General features: G+C 44.0%; 1 protein-coding gene across 1 annotated transcript; it reads left to right on the top strand.

Annotated features, from left to right (window-relative positions):
- Positions 1–655: 655 nt before the first annotated feature.
- Positions 656–9,699, top strand: LOC117483547 (G-protein coupled receptor 182-like). The gene is made up of 2 exons (XM_034131914.1): positions 656–766; positions 8,380–9,699. Exon 2 carries the CDS (start codon positions 8,383–8,385, stop codon positions 9,418–9,420), a length of 1,038 nt encoding a protein of 345 aa, XP_033987805.1. The 5' UTR covers positions 656–766; positions 8,380–8,382; the 3' UTR covers positions 9,421–9,699.
- The last annotated feature ends 7,102 nt before the right edge of the window (positions 9,700–16,801 follow it).

The raw sequence follows: 16,801 nt of genomic DNA, 5'->3' as shown, positions 1-16,801 counted from the left end.
ACCTTAAGTTCTACGCGAAGAAATATCTCCACTGTTGAGATAAAGCAGAGATTTTCAACATGGATCTCCAGCTAAGTGTACTATCAATATGAACACCAAAGTACATATTGAAGCAGACCTGAGTTATGGGTACATTGTGGATAACCACCGGCCTAACGTTCTAGTCTTCTTCAAAACTGCTGTCTTTGTTTATTAATCCAAGGATGGCTGTGTCATGTGATACCAATTTGATTTTATGGGATTCAAACTGTTATTTAAATCAAACTATCTGAACAGTTTAGTATGGAAAATCCTGATTTTAAATATAGCTTAAGCTGTCAAATTAATGTAGGGAAGTAAAAGGTTGAATAATACTCTTGTTATGCACTGACAGGATCGCTTTTTAATTCAGTTGTACCTGTACAATGAATAAAGGAGTTCAATTAAATAGTGACGAGAAGCAGCAGAAAATGGCAACACCCAAGTTTCTATGTCCTATTTGGCTGAGTGTTGAATGTACATTTTGCATAAAACCTGTATAAAACCTGGATTTCAACATCGCTCCCCACTACCAACTGAGGATGTCCTGTCATGTGTGTGTGAGTATGTTCATGAGAAATGGGAGGGTAGAAGCTCCTGGCTGCTTGATTGCTCAGATATCTGTTAACATCAGAGCTGGAAGGAGTCATCTGGTGGCTTCAGGCTTCACTCAGAAACACAGCGAGGCCTCAGGAGGGACCCTCACCCTAACCCTCTTCATCTACACAACGTGCCTCTTCACAACAAGGTACAGTAATATATTTTGTTGTGATGTAACAACCTGTTTCCACCATACATTTCTAAATAAAATGGAAAGCCTACCCATTCGAGGTCAAAGTCTAACTTTAGCTATTCAAGCCTGCACATCTTGCAAGAGTTTTACAAGTCAAGGGTTACCATCTAGACATCAGACTGTTAGTGGCATTATGTGTAATGTAGGCGTCATGTTTTTCTTAGAGAGAAAAAATGCATGTACACTACAGTAATAAAACATTTCTTGATATTTAGTCCTTTGTGAGTACAACAGTTTTGCTAAATATATGCAGTATTCTACTCTTTAAAGCACGGGTGGGGAACCTTTTTCCTCTCAAGGGCCATTTCAATTTTTACAACATCCTCCGAGGGCCGTACAAATTATTGAACTCAACCTCTGCTTCAAAATACTAAAATCACAGCCCATTCATTTCGCCTTTCTTTCATGCTGTGCAAAGAAAAAGCAACCTCTTAATCCAGATATCTTACCATGACTTGCTTGGGATATCAAGTCTTACCCAAGCATGACCATGTTTGGGTGGTCATGCCACAACCGTTGTGGCATGACCACCCAAACAGTAAGATATGGACACAAGATGTGTTCATATGTATTTAGTTTCCTATCCATGTGAGCATGATTTAAGTGGGGGGGGAACCTAACCTCCTCTAGGGGGGTCCGGGGGCTTTAAATGTTGAAGTTAAAAGCATCAATCTGGTGCACTTTGAGAGCAAAATTAGGAGATCTATGGATACATCTCTCAACATCCATATGAAACAGAACTGTAAGCAGATTTTATTTTTCGTTATGGATATTTTACAAATCACTCCCCTTTTAAACTGTATTCTTGTTTATTATTAACAACTTTTTTTTACTGTCATATAGTATTTTATACCAGTTTTTCCTTTATTCTCTTAATGTTGTATAACTATAATGATCATATAAAGATGTGCCTCTACCTCACTGGCTGTAGAAAAAGCTTCTTATATTCTTTAGCATAGCTAGCTAACCAGATGCTAATAACAACAAAGTTATTACATTACATTATTACATTACATTGCATTTAGCTGACGCTTTTATCCAAAGCGACTTACAATAAGTGCATTCGACCAAGAAGATACAAACTTGAAAACAGAATCATATACTGTAAGTACATCAGGTTTCATAGAGCCAGTTATTGACTGTATGATAAGTATCACAGATGAACAGATCGCCACTGGGCTTACAACTAAAGACACAGTAAAACTGCGGCATGTGTACGGCTCCTTATGGGTACTGCAATTTTTGAAGTGGCGGAGCCGGAGCGGTGCTCTCCTTCAGCATGTGTCAGACGAGACATATACCACATGATGACCTTTATATATACAGTCTATGGCAGGGGTGTCAAACTCAATTTCATCGCGGGCCACATTAGCATTATGGTTGCACTCAAAGGGCCGGTTGTAACTATATAAATATACATATATAAATACATAATATATATATAAAATAATGTATTATATTACATTATTGCCTCTGAATTGGATTATTATCGGATAGGGTAATAACTAACTACGTTTGAAAGCAGAAGTCCAGGGCAAATAATTGCAAGTCTCTTCAGTGCGCATGTCACAAAACGAGATGCATTGTGGGACATGTAGTTTATGGGCAACCTGCTTCTGTAAAGTGGCATGTAACCGTATAATAAACGTATTACATTTTTTGCAAGCTCTTGCAGGCCACATTAAATGAAGTCGCGGCCCCTATTTGGCCCCCGGGCCTTGAGTTTGACACCCCTGGTCTATGGTGATGACACGTTAGGCTTGTGTTGTGTTCAAGGACCCAGACCATGGCCAGGAAAAACAGGCACTCGCTTGTTTCATTCTTTTGCGGTCAAACATTTCTTTAATTTTAATTTTTTGTTTGTGTTTATAAATTACCTCGAGGGCCGTATCAAATGGTATCAAAACACCAGATGTCGCCAAATCCAACCCACTGAGACATTTATAACTTCAATTTGTCGTTTTTGCTTCTTCTTGTCATCTCTCGCAAATTATGTTAGTTTAGTTTAGTGTTTTTGTCTTTGTCTAGTGATTTTCCCCTTTATCTTTTAATAGTAACCTTCCCTCTCGTTTCAGATACTCTGACCTCCTTTCCTTGTGTGTCTCCCACACCTGTGATTGTCGACCCCGCCCCTGATTGTTTCCACCTGTTCCCCATTACCTGGTGTATTTATTGTCCTCGTCTCCCTTTGTCCTGTGCCAGTTCGTTTCGTTTCCTGTGACTAACCACAAGTGTATCATGCCAGGTAAAATCTCAAGCAGAGCTTTGAGCCACGTCTTGTTTTCTGAGATTTGTTTTGTTAGTGTTTTTCCTCATTAAGAGTGACTTTGTTTTGAAACTGTTTTTCCTCGTTAAGAGTCATTTGTTTTTTGACCTCTGTAGAAGAGCTTTGGTTTGAAATAAACCTTTTTTGTTAAAACCTGTGTGAGTCGTGCATTTGAGTTCAAACCCGTTAATTCAGTCGTAACAGTACGAACTGGCCAAAACATGAACTCAGCCGACTCTGAACAGCTGAAATCAGCGCTTCGCTCTCAGGCAGGCCGCCTCGCTCAACAGGAGGATCATTTAACGGCCATCCAGCAGGGAATATCGCACGTCACAGACAGCCAGAGGGAGTTCGAGTCATCTGTAACAAACCAGATTAACCACCTGGCGGGGCAGGTTCACCACCTGCTCACTCACCTCAAGGCTGAGCCCTCACCCCCACCTCCGGCCGGACCCGAAGCGAATGCGGACCCGGCGCCCGCTTCCCACACCGTGTCAATCCGTCTGGCTCTGCCTGAGAAGTTTTCCGGGGAATCCCATGACTGCCGTCCCTTTCTGGTGAATTGCAGCCTACATTATAGTCAACTTCCGACAGCCTTTCCCACAGAGAGATCCAAGGTGGCTTTTATGATTTCCCATCTCACCGGACGAGCGGCGGCGTGGGCTACGGCTGAATGGTCACGTGACTCGCCGATATGCGAGTCTTTGGGACAGTTTACGGACTCCCTGACGAACATTTTTGACCACACATCCCCAGGCAGAGAAGCAGCTCGGGTCCTTTACAAGTTAAGTCAAGGAAGACGCTGTGTGTCAGACTACGCAGTGGAATTTCGCACCATTGCGGCCGATAGTGGCTGGAATTCTTCTGCTTTGTTCGATGCCTTCATTAATGGACTTTCTGACCCTATTAAGGATCAGCTGGCGCCCTTGGAGCTGCCTGTGGAACTAGACTCGGTCATTGCCATGTCCATTAGGATTGATAATAGACTTGCTGAGAGGAAACGGGAGAAGGACAGGGTTGCACTACCCTATTTCCACCCTAGAGGGCACCCCTACTCTTCTCACTCTCAGGAGACTGCCATGCCACATTCCTATTTCCTTCCATCCCAGAGGTCAGCGTCTCCCAACAAGGCCGAGGAGCCAATGCAGCTGGGACGTGCCAAGCTGTCTATGGAGGAGCGGCGGCGCCGCCTGCTGGAGGGAAGATGTTTTTACTGCGGCCAACAAGGTCATCTTTGCTCTGGATGCCCGGTAAAAGACGGGGCTCACCAGTGAAAGGGAGGGCACTGGTGAGCCGTCTTTCTACGGCAGATTCTCCTTCCCGCAAGTTGACCAACATAAAGGTAATCTGCCATGGAATAAGTAACTCTCAAAAAGTGTTAATTGACTCTGGGGCTGACGAAAGCCTGATGGATTGGGGATTAGCACATGAACTGAGACTTAAAACTGAACTTTTGTCGTCCCCTTTGAAAGCCAGTGCTCTGGATGGCAAACTTCTATTTCATGTCACACACAAGACCGAATCTGTCACTATCATAATTGATGATCATTGTGAACTCATGTCGTTTCACCTGTTTAATTCTGCTCAACATCCTCTCATCCTAGGTTTTCCCTGGCTAACCAAGCATAACCCCTATGTTGATTGGCGGTCAGGTAAAATTAAGGGGTGGGGGCAGGAGTGTTCACAGGATTGTTTTAAGTGTTTGGGAAACATGGCAGTTGGAGGGGTTTCTGGGGAACGTAGTACCGATCGAGTTACTAATACTCAAACCCCAGATTTAACTTCTGTTCCTCCCTGTTACAATGACCTGGCCAAGGTATTTTGTAAAGTGCGCGCCACCTCCCTTCCTCCTCATAGGCCGTATGATTGTGCCATCAATCTGTTACCTGGGGCTCCAATTCCGAAGGGTAGGTTATACTCCATCTCGGGTCCTGAGAAGGAGGCTATGAAGGAGTACATTGACACCTCTCTTCGTGCAGGTCTGATCCGCCCGTCTTCCTCCCCGGCTGGGGCGGGTTTTTTCTTTGTGGGAAAAAAGGACGGATCCCTTAGGCCATGCATTGATTATTCTCCTTTAAATGACATTACAGTAAAGAACAGGTATCCGCTCCCCCTCATGGCTACTGCTTTTGAACAACTTCAAGACTCTAACATTTTTACCAAGTTAGACTTGCGTAATGCCTACCATCTGGTGAGAATTCGTGAGGGGGATGAGTGGAAGACCGGTTTTAACACACCCACAGGGCACTATGAGTATCTCGTCATGCCATTTGGTCTCACCAATGCTCCAGGAGTTTTTCAAGCTCTCATCAACGATGTTTTAAGGGAGTTTTTAAACCGTTTTGTGTTTGTATATCTTGACGATATTTTAATATACTCACCTGACAAAGACTCTCATGTTCACCATGTACGTCAGGTCCTCCAAAAACTCCTGGAGAACAAACTGTATGTGAAGGCAGAGAAATGTGAGTTTCATGCTAAAACTGTATCCTTCCTAGGGTTTATCATAGCTCCTGGTCTGATCCAGATGGACCCGGCCAAACTCAGTGCGGTGGCTAAGTGGCCTACGCCAGACAACCGCAAGGGGGTGCAACGTTTTCTGGGCTTTGCGAACTTCTACAGGCGCTTCATCAGAAGTTTCAGTGCCATTGCTTCTCCCCTTCATGTTCTCACGTCCCCTCAGGTGCCTTTTGTGTAGTCTCCTCAGGCCGAGGAGGCTTTCCGCCGTCTCAAGGAGAGGTTCACCTCAGCCCCCATCCTCATCATCCCCGACCCAACTCGTCAGTTTGTGGTGGAGGTTGATGCCTCAAATGAAGGGGTGGGGGCTGTCCTGTCACAGCAGTCCAAGGAAGACAACAAACTTCATCCCTGCGCCTTTCTCTCCAAGAAACTCTCTTCTGCAGAGCGGAACTACGACGTGGGGAACCGTGAGTTGTTGGCGGTAAAGATTGCTCTGGAGGAATGGAGACATTGGTTGGAGGGGGCTCAGCTTCCTTTTATAGTATGGACCGACCACAAGAATCTTGAGTACATTAGGAAGGCTAAAAGACTAAATTCTCGCCAATCAAGATGGTCTCTGTTTTTTAACCGTTTTAACTTCACTCTGTCTTACAGGCCGGGGTCCCAGAACGCCAAGCCGGATGCCCTGTCCCGTTTGTTTGACCCCGAGCCGGTTGCCAAGAAGCCTGAATCCATCCTGCCACTGAACCGTGTGGTAGGGGCGGTCACTTGGCAAATAGAGTCTGTGGTTAAGCAAGCTAACGGTGAGAGCCCGGCACCTAGTGGTTGTCCGCCAAACCGTCTGTTTGTGCCTGTTACTGTACGTCCACAGGTCGTCCATTGGGCTCACTCATCGCTGCTCACCTGCCATCCTGGGATCAAGAGGACCATATTCTTTATCAAGCAACGTTTTTGGTGGAGATCCATGGAGCGTGAGGTCCGAGAGTATGTGGAGGCCTGTCCTGTCTGCGCCCGCAACAAGACATCCTCCAGGGCACAGATGGGGCTGCTCCGGCCGCTCCCGGTTCCCAGCCGGCCCTGGTCTGAGATTTCCGTGGATTTCGTCACGGGGCTCCCGGTGTCAGACGGTAACTCCACCGTACTCACGGTGGTGGACCGTTTTTCTAAGATGGTTCATTATATTGCCTTACCCAAGCTGCCGTCTGCCAAAGAGACGGCAGAGATCATGATGACGCATGTGTTCCGTATCCATGGTTTCCCCAAAGATATTGTCTCAGACCGGGGTCCGCAGTTCATCTCACGCTTCTGGAGGGAGTTCTGCAACCTCATCGGGGCGTCGGTGAGCCTGTCATCCGGGTACCATCCGGAGTCCAATGGCCAGACCGAACGCCTTAATCAGGAATTAGAAACTGGGCTCCGCTGCCTCATCTCCCAGAATCCTTCCTCCTGGAGCAGGCATCTCACATGGGTAGAGTACGCCCACAACACGCTCCCCACGGCCCCTACTGGGTTGACTCCCTTCCAGGCTGCCTATGGGTATCAACCTCCTACCTTCCCGGATCTCGAGAAGGAAGTCACAGTCCCGTCCGCCCATGCCCTGGTTCGGCGTTGTCACCGGATCTGGTCCGCCACCCGCAGGGCTCTTCTTAGGAGTGGGGAACGCATGAAGGTGGCTGCAGATCGGAAGCGTCGTCCTGCTCCGGAATACAGACCCGGCCAGAGGGTCTGGCTCTCTACCAGGGATCTTCCCCTTCATGTGGTGTCACGAAAATTGGCACCTAGGTTCGTAGGCCCATTCCCAGTGACCAAAGTCATTAACCCGGTCTCTGTCCGTCTTCGTCTACCCAGGTCTCTGAGGGTTCATCCCACTTTCCATGTGGGACGACTGAAGCCGCTAAAGGAAAGCCCCATGGTTCCCGCAGCCAAACCCCCTCCTCCCCCCCGAATGCTCGACGGCGGCCTGGTCTATACGGTCAAGCGCCTGTTGGAGGTCCGGAACAGAGGCAAAGGGAGACAGTTCCTGGTTGACTGGGAGGGTTATGGACCAGAAGAACGCTCCTGGATCCCATCAAGATTTGTCGAGGATCAGACTCTCATTAATGACTTTTTTCGCCAGCACCCTCAGGTTCCTGGGCCGTCAGGAGTCGGCCCTAGAGGGGGGAGTACTGTCATCTCTCGCAAATTATGTTAGTTTAGTTTAGTGTTTTTGTCTTTGTCTAGTGATTTTCCCCTTTATCTTTTAATAGTAACCTTCCCTCTCATTTCAGATACTCTGACCTCCTTTCCTTGTGTGTCTCCCACACCTGTGATTGTCGACCCCGCCCCTGATTGTTTCCACCTGTTCCCCATTACCTGGTGTATTTATTGTCCTCGTCTCCCTTTGTCCTGTGCCAGTTCGTTTCGTTTCCTGTGACTAACCACAAGTGTATCATGCCAGGTAAAATCTCAAGCAGAGCTTTGAGCCACGTCTTGTTTTCTGAGATTTGTTTTGTTAGTGTTTTTCCTCATTAAGAGTGACTTTGTTTTGAAACTGTTTTTCCTCGTTAAGAGTCATTTGTTTTTTGACCTCTGTAGAAGAGCTTTGGTTTGAAATAAACCTTTTTTGTTAAAACCTGTGTGAGTCGTGCATTTGAGTTCAAACCCGTTAATTCAGTCGTAACACTTCTCATATGTTGAGGCTTTAATATCCGACTCTCAAACTACTTTTTGTAATATTCCAACCCAGCACGTCTCCCACCCTCCTCCTGAGTTTCTATTGTGTAACATAATCAGATTAACCCCAGAATAAAACGTAACTATTTCCAGTTATATTAAACAGTTTTCCCTCTGCTTTTCACTCCAGACCATGAGCGCCCACTGCCCCACCCACCTGGATTCTGCCGAAGACTACCGGCGCATCGCCCTCTTCCTCATCCTTCTTTTCATCTTCATGGTGGGCCTGCTGGAGAACGTGCTGGTCATCTGGGTCAACTGGCGCCGACGCCACTCTGCCAACGGGGTCCTGTTCTGCATCCTCAACGTGAGCCTGTCGGACCTCATGGTGATCGTGATCCTGCCGTTCTTCATGATGCAGGCGACCATGGGCAATGTCTGGCTGTGGGGTCGCTTCCTCTGCAAGGTGACCCACCTCGTCGACAAGGTCAACTCCTACAGCAGCTCCTTCTTCCTGGCCCTCATGACCGCGGAGCGTTATCTGTCCCTGACCAGGCCCTCGTTTCCCGCCTTCTTCCCCGTGCTGGGCCGCCGCCGCTGGGTGCTCTGCGGAGGCCTTTGGGTGCTCTCCTTGTTCCTGGCGCTGCTGGAGAACGTCCACATTAAACTTCTGGAGTTGAACGAGCCGGGCTGCTACTTGATACCTGAACACAACACCAGTGAGTGGTTTTTCACCCTGGGTTTCCTCTTTCTGGTCTTCCAGTTCTTGGGCCCGGCCGCCATCATCATCACCTGCAACGTGCTGATCGCTCGTGCGGTTCGGACGGCGCCGGATGTTCAGGACCGGCGGGACGTGTGGCTGGTTCACGTTTACTCCCTAGTGTTTGTCCTGTGCTGGTTGCCCTACCACTTCGTCCTGTTCCTGATGTACGTGGGCTTAATCGACCCCGACATCTTCAGCTGCCACACGATGGAGGTGCTGTACTTCTCGTTCAGCGTGGTGCACAGCCTGTCTCTTTTTCACTGCGTGGCAAACCCCATCCTCTACAACTTCCTCAGCAAGAGCTTCCGAGACAACCTGGTCAACACCGTGCTGAGCCAGTTACCCAGAGATGGAGCCGGGAACCAGCTGGGAGCCGGGACCAACGCTCCCAACGGAGGAGGGGGAGACCCGGGGAAGCAACGCAAGTTAAGTAACGCCAGCACCAGCCAGTCCGATGTTGGATCATAAAAAAAAAAGAAGCTGGGATGAGAAAACTTCACGAGACGTTTTCTTGGAAAGATTTGACAGAACTGAATGGAGATTGTGCAGATCATCTCACTCTGGTCAGAGACTCATTGTGATGTTTGTTACAGCCTCACTCTCATAATCCATTTCCTGTTATGTTTTTGTTTTTTACCATGTATCTGATCACAGAGGAAGGCAGGAAATGTTTGAAGTGCTTTTTTTGTTGTTTAAGCTGCTCAACTCCCACAGGAACCCATGGCAGTCTCTAAGGCAGGGGTCTCCAACCTTTTTTAGGATGAGTTTGTTGTACATGAGCATACCTGCCAACCCTACCGATTTGGGCGGTAGTCTACCGCTTTTGACATGTTTCTACCGCCTACCGATTTAGCTGGCTTTCCCTACCGATTTCAATCTTCCCAAATTATAAAAAATAAAAATGCCCCTCGGCGCACCATAGACAATGGACTCGACTTTGGCTCCTATCCAATGAAATTGGATTTGCTCATCACGTGATTAGTGTTCGGTCTTGGCGCCCCAGTGTTGTTTATTCACATCAGAGATGTTCAACAATACACACAGCTACAGGTTTTGATGTGGACATTCTGCGATGAATAGAACCCCCGAGAAGAAGACGCCCACCAAGCGGTGGGACAATGTGTTTAAAGCCAAGTGGACAGCAGATCACGAGTTTATCAAGGTATCGCTGAGAGGAGAGAAGCACACGAAGGTCTGTTGGCAGGGAAGATAAACATCTTCAAAAAATTCACCTGCTGCAACTGGAAACCAGACCCTGAACTTCTCAAGAAAGCCAAGTCTGCTACATACCAAGCACTAAAGTGACTGAACATTGTATGACACATTTTTGTGAAAAATGCAAAAAGTGATGCAATATATTAAATACATGGTTTATACCTGTAATTACTGTGGTTCCATTTCTTCTGATTACCTAATTTGGGCGTGCACATTTACCATGCGCAAACCTATCTCTTTTGGATTTGGAAAGGTTGGCATGTATACAATATGGGCCTAATAAGGCAGGAGTAGTACCACAATAATAGTAATTCTCCCATAATAACACTTAACAAATATGATCTATTCTTATGTAACAAGACATGAAACTATAAGTGTTAATTGTTTCTAAATAACTCAAAATGTTGTATTTATATCTAAGAATATGTTTTGGGGTATTGACCGTTCAGCTACCAATAGCAAGGTGATATTGACCTGTAGCCTATGTTTCATATTTGCACAGTTATATTTTTGTAAAATTTGTACTGAAGGTTAGACAGGAAACCGGGTACAGGAAGTAGGAGAAAGTGAACTGAATAGCATGGCAGTAGGCTGCTACTAATTTTCCCTATGCAACCTGAAGAGTAAAAGGTCCGTCAGAAAGCAATGACTGTACGTGTAAGTGTAAGCCTTACACTTACACTGTAAGGATTAGTAACATGTATTGTGTTTACAGTATGTGATGTCATTTGGAGATGTTTAAACACAATTTAAATTAAATGGAAACTGAGCAATCTGGTGCCACTAAATGTTTTTAACAACCCGGTATCACGGCAAGACGTGAACATGTGACGATCTACCATGCTGGGAGACGTGAATATATCACGGTTTCGTCCCTTCAAACGTGACAGTTACACGGTATTGTTATCATGGCCCAACCAGTGGAGAAATACCCGGAAGTGCCTAGCAAATGGTCTACCGCGCCTATTGGTCGGTTTTTATTGTCAAAATTAGATGTTTTTAATTTATTTTTTAATCGTCACACTCGATTTTGCCGATTTTCTTGTTGCCCTAGCTGGTCGACACCTCTTTTAGCAGAAACAAAGGCTACATTAATGTATTAAATCGATGTTAATCCATGTGTGTGGAGGTGAGGATGTGGAATTAACGGACGTGACGTTGTGCGATTGCGTTGCCAGGCAACGCAATTTACAAACTCTTCAACTACAACCCTAATTATATTTTAAAACATTTTAGACAGCCTCACGAAATACTTTAATGTAAATTAAAATGTAAATGTGAAGGAATGTGTGTAATGTGGTGATTGACATTATTCACCCACGGATCTATGGGTTGGGGGTATTATTCCGCACGGACATTTTAGTTAACCGGACTCCTGTTGATGTGAAATCCGAAAACATTTAAAAAAAAAAAAAATAATACTTTATTCCGAGTTTGCTTGCTTTTCTCTTTGGAGGTAATCACATAACGGCATTGTAATACACGGTTTGGCTGCATTAAATATGACACATCTGCCGTAGTTCTGTATTTATAGAGCCCTGATGAGAAGACTTCTGGACAAACAGGAAGCACTGCCGCCAAAACTGAAAACGTGACGTGGATCATAAATATATCCGCAATTAAACAACATTTTACATTTCTTTTCACACAATACGTCTCCTTGCAGTATCAATAATAATTCGGCTGACTTTTATATTTGATCCAATTGGTAGATAGGCTGTATTTACACCATAACGGTGCACAGTTGATAGAAAGGCACATCTAGTGGTTAAAGCACGTTATTGAATTTGATTATTTGATTATTTTTCACAAAAATGAAACCATCAATAGCAGAAACAGAATTAACTGTCATTAGTAAACCACCCAAAAAAAAAGATCATAAATGGTTTTGTTTTATAATATATATTTTAAGGATAATAATAGCAATGTAACACTGTCTATGACACTTACTGTATAACACTGATTTGAAAAACATACAGAAAAAACTAATTCACTGCCCTTAATAAAGTATTTAATACATTTCAGGTGTGCTGTTTTGTTTAGATCATTGACATCTGGAGCTCTTTTAATGTCCTTTTTGATTATTGTTACACCAGGTCTTGTCAAAACCTTTATTCCATATTCAATATCCATTACTAAACAAAACAGCAATTCTACTCCACTACAATTCAGAGGTTAACCTGGTATTTTTACTCCACTACATTTATTTTAGTTACTTTGCAGATTCTGATTAATGATGTGAAATATAAACAACCCTTAAATCAGGCTTTAGTTACACCTGAGTAAAATTCAGGGAAAGGTGATTGTCAAGTGCCAACAATCAGGAGAGATATTTGATAGTTGCTGCTTGAGAAGACTAAACATTTATCTGCAGATCCCTATAAAGTATATTCATTACTCGTTATTCTCTACTAATAGTTCATTAAAGACTGTATATAATGGCTATTTTGCATATCCCTTTCAAGATTTCAAGATTTTCTAAGGATCATTGACATATCATATACACAACTAATTCAATAACGTGCTTTAACCACTAGGCGGTGCACACAGCCATAATAACTTTGTATTATTAGTGTAGGACACTTGTGTATGTATAATATCTGAAGATGTGTAGTTTTATTCATGTTTTCACATAATTGTACAGGATATTGTTATATTATTTCACATGTTTTACTTATAATATCTGATTTGTAAAACATCACAGACAGAAAGGTATATCTGTCATTTAACAGTAAGCTATTGAAATTCTGAATCCATAGATGTGTCTCCCATCACCCAAATCCCCTGACTATTCTCTCAACTCAGTATTTACATTCTTATATTCAAAGAAAATCAGTAATATCTTTAAAAACGACAAGTCCTTTTATATCAGCTGTGCACCGTTATGGTGTATAACGTATTTTTTTTCGGATTTCACATCAACAGTAAGTCCGTTTAACTAAAATGTCCGTGCGGAACAATACCCCCAACCCATAGATCCGTGGGTGAATAATGTCAATAACCACATTACACACACCCCTTCACATTTACATTTTAATTTACATTAAAGTATTTCGTGAGGCCTTCTAAAATGTTTTAAAATATAATTAGGGTTGTAGTTGAAGAGTTTGTAAATTGGGTTGCCTGGCAACGCAATCGCACAACGTCACGTCCGTTAATTCCACATCCTCACCTCCACACACATGGATTAACATCGATTTAATACATTAATGTAGCCTTTGTTTCTGCTAAAAGAGGTGTCGACCAGCTAGGGCAACAAGAAAATCGGCTAAATCAAGTGTGATGATTAAAAAATAAATTAAAAACATCTAATTTTGACAATAAAAACCGACCAATAGGCGCGGTAGACCATTTGCTTGGCACTTCCGGGTATTTCTCCACTGTTTGGGCCATGATAACAATACCGTGTAACTGTCACGTTTGAAGGGACGAAACCGTGATATATTCACGTCTCCCAGCATGGTAGATCGTCACATGTTCACGTCTTGCCGTGATACCGGGTTGGTTTTTAAAGCTCGGTTGGATGCTACTCAATCGGATGCTGTTGGTACCTGTTCATGTGGATAGTTATGTCAATTGTAATCCCTGTAATGATGCTGTATGATGTCCTTTTTGTTGTTCTGTTTATGTTTTTATGTTTCATGTGGAACCTACTTGAGCAGAGGCCTGTACTACGAAGCTGGATTTTCGCTTAGCCGGCTAACTTCAGGGAAATCTCGGGCTTTCCGGTCCTACGACGCTGGTTCTCTTTTTAGCAGGCTAGATTTCCATGGTAACTTATGCTGAGCGGCAAACCTGCTCCGGAGCAGGTTAGGTGGCAGGCTAAGAGATCAACTCAGTGAAAGCACCGCCTGCTGACCAATCAGAGCTCCGTGTGCGGAGTTTAAAGCGATCAATTCATATTAAGGCCCCTACACACCAGGCCGATATCGGCCGTCTTGCGTTGTTGGGCGAAAACGGGTTCCTTGTCGCCCAAAGTCAATTTGGTGTGTCCCGAACCCTCGGCCGTGACACGCCTTATCTGGCCTTTCACGGTCGACACCCGGCCGATTCAACATGTTGAATCGGCCGGGTGTCGGACACAAGCTATCGGGCCAAGAAACCACTCTGATCAGCTGTTCAGCTAGCAAATGAGAAGCGAAACGGAAGTGAGGGACGTAAACAAACGATTTAAGGCACAAGACAGCAGCTAAACACCAGCAGGTGATACTTAAAGACATCAAACATAGCCCTTAAATGTCCTCTCTTACCTCCCACACATAGCAGGGACATCTCTGATATCGGCGGGAGCGTCCCCGGCTGTCCTCTGCTGAGAGCTCCGTGATTTGTTTGGTCAAGTCCGGTTTTTCATCTCATCGTACATTTAGCAAGAAGTGGCCATTATTACATTGCTGACTCAATAAACTACACACCAGCCAGAACACTGCGATCATCAGATGCAGGTCTATTAACTGTGATTTTATAGTATGTCTGCACTTTATGTGCTCATTTCATCATTCATGTATTTTTATATTCTAAAACATGTTTTCGATGGACGAGAGTGAAAATGGAACGCACACGCTATTTGTTTGTTTATATCAGTCTGTTCTTCTTCTCTGTCTTCCGGTTGTTGCCTATTTTGAATGACGAATACACACTACCGCCGCCTGCTGGTAAGGAGAGTTATTGCCACTCACGCATGCGCAGTTCGTACGTGCTCGGCTGAAGTCTTTGCGGTGATTTCCAGTGCGACACACGGCCAATACGCAGGAGAACTCGTCGATGGAACTGTCGGTGTCGGGTGTCGGCGAGTTCTCTGGTGACTGCCTGGTGTGTCAGGGCCTTTACAGGATAGAGGAAATACAGAAAAACTGCCGTTGCAGGAAAGACGGACTGTGTGAACGTGAAAATTAATAGAATATCCCCTCCCATCTTCAGAGCAATCTGACTATTATAATATTAGCGTTAAGAAAGCTTACTTAAATATCTGCCACGACATAAGTAACCGGATCAGAGTAACATTAAGTACAGTCTGTGAGTGCAGACGTCGATGTGTCCCATTATCATTCATATCATATCACATCATAATGTATCATATATTTCCTTATTTGAGTCAGCTTCTTGAGCCGTATCTGGCCGTGCAACACTCACAGTGTCACATACTGTATGCAGAAGTATTATTTTAAGCAACACATTAAGTTGACGAAACACTCGAGTCAAATTCTCCTAATTAAAGTCAGATCGTGTCTTGGACGGGGCAGTGATTTCATAAACCTGATAATGTACGCATTCAAACACTTTTTCTTTTACCAGCTGTATTCACCTTGCAGGTGCAGCTATGTGGCTTTTATCCTGGATAAAGTGTTTAAGTCATGGATGTTTAAAGTTTAACTTCTTCATATTTGACTAATATTAAAGTTCACTTTTCATTCAGGAAGTATGACACTGCGCTGTCAGTACGCTTGTCCATGTTTGAGATTGGTCGAATGCTCCAAATACCACCCCTTTCATGTGAACGCGCACCTAACTAGATAGGACACGGCTGGCTTGAGCGATCCACTTGATAACCAGCGTCGTAGTACAGTTTAGCCAGAGCGCGTATGTTTGGATTGGGCCAACCGGCTAACTCAAACATATCCAGGTTAGGTTGAACCAGCTTCGTAGTACAGGCCTCAGGTCTCCCTTGAAAAAGAGATCAATGATCTCAATGGGATACACCTGGATAAATAAAGGTTTGAAATGAAATGAAATGAATGAGAAAATAGGTTAGCATTCGCGCTAGCATTTGCGCTATCGTTAGCATACACGGTAGCGTTAGCATACATGCTAGCGTTAGCATACATGCTAGCGTTAGCCATACTAGCCTGTATACATGCTTATTGCACAGCTAGCATTAGCTTTCTTTACCTTGTTTACACTTAGCGGTCCCATGTGTTAATCTGTGTATGTTACACTTGCATGTATGAGATCATTGCCTTGTAACTTATTTTTTTATAGTTTCACTCCGTTTGAATGTCAGTGGACTGCAAATAAGTCAATAAAGGAACATGGCTGCTCATTCCCTGGCTTTCAAAAGAGTTTGGCTGGCTGTTTAATCTATGTTCACACTGAGACAGTACAACACAGAGAGAACAGTACACCTATTGTGTAAGTACACACAAGCAGGTCACACAGTATGATCACAAATACATACAATCTGTTAAAAATCAGTTTTTATTAAAAAGTACAGGCTGCATGTGTTCCCAGCCTTGGAGAAACTTGACATGTTTTGGTATGTGTCTCAGTGTCTGAACCTCTCTTTAGTGGTTCATTAATAAAACAGATATTTCAACGTGTGCCTACTTTGTACATGTACTGTTGAGGTTAATTTCAGTAGTTGTGTGCTATGATGTATTTACAAAGTGTGAAGAGGAGGCAACTTTAGAATAGGGAACCTGTTCAGGTCAATTAGAGTCAAACTACTAGCGTATTGGTTATGAACAAGACTTCACTTTAAAATAGGAAACATATTCTTAGATAGAAATACCTAATTAGAGTCAAACTACTAGCTTATTGGTTACTTCACTTTAAAATAGGGAACATGTTGTTATTTAGAAACAATTAACACTTATAGTTTCATGTCTTGTTACATAAGAATAGATCATATTTGTTAAGT

This window comes from Trematomus bernacchii, unplaced genomic scaffold, assembly GCF_902827165.1.
Source record: "Trematomus bernacchii unplaced genomic scaffold, fTreBer1.1, whole genome shotgun sequence".
NCBI lineage: Eukaryota > Metazoa > Chordata > Actinopteri > Perciformes > Nototheniidae > Trematomus > Trematomus bernacchii.
This window is presented reverse-complemented; position numbering and strand designations above follow the sequence as displayed.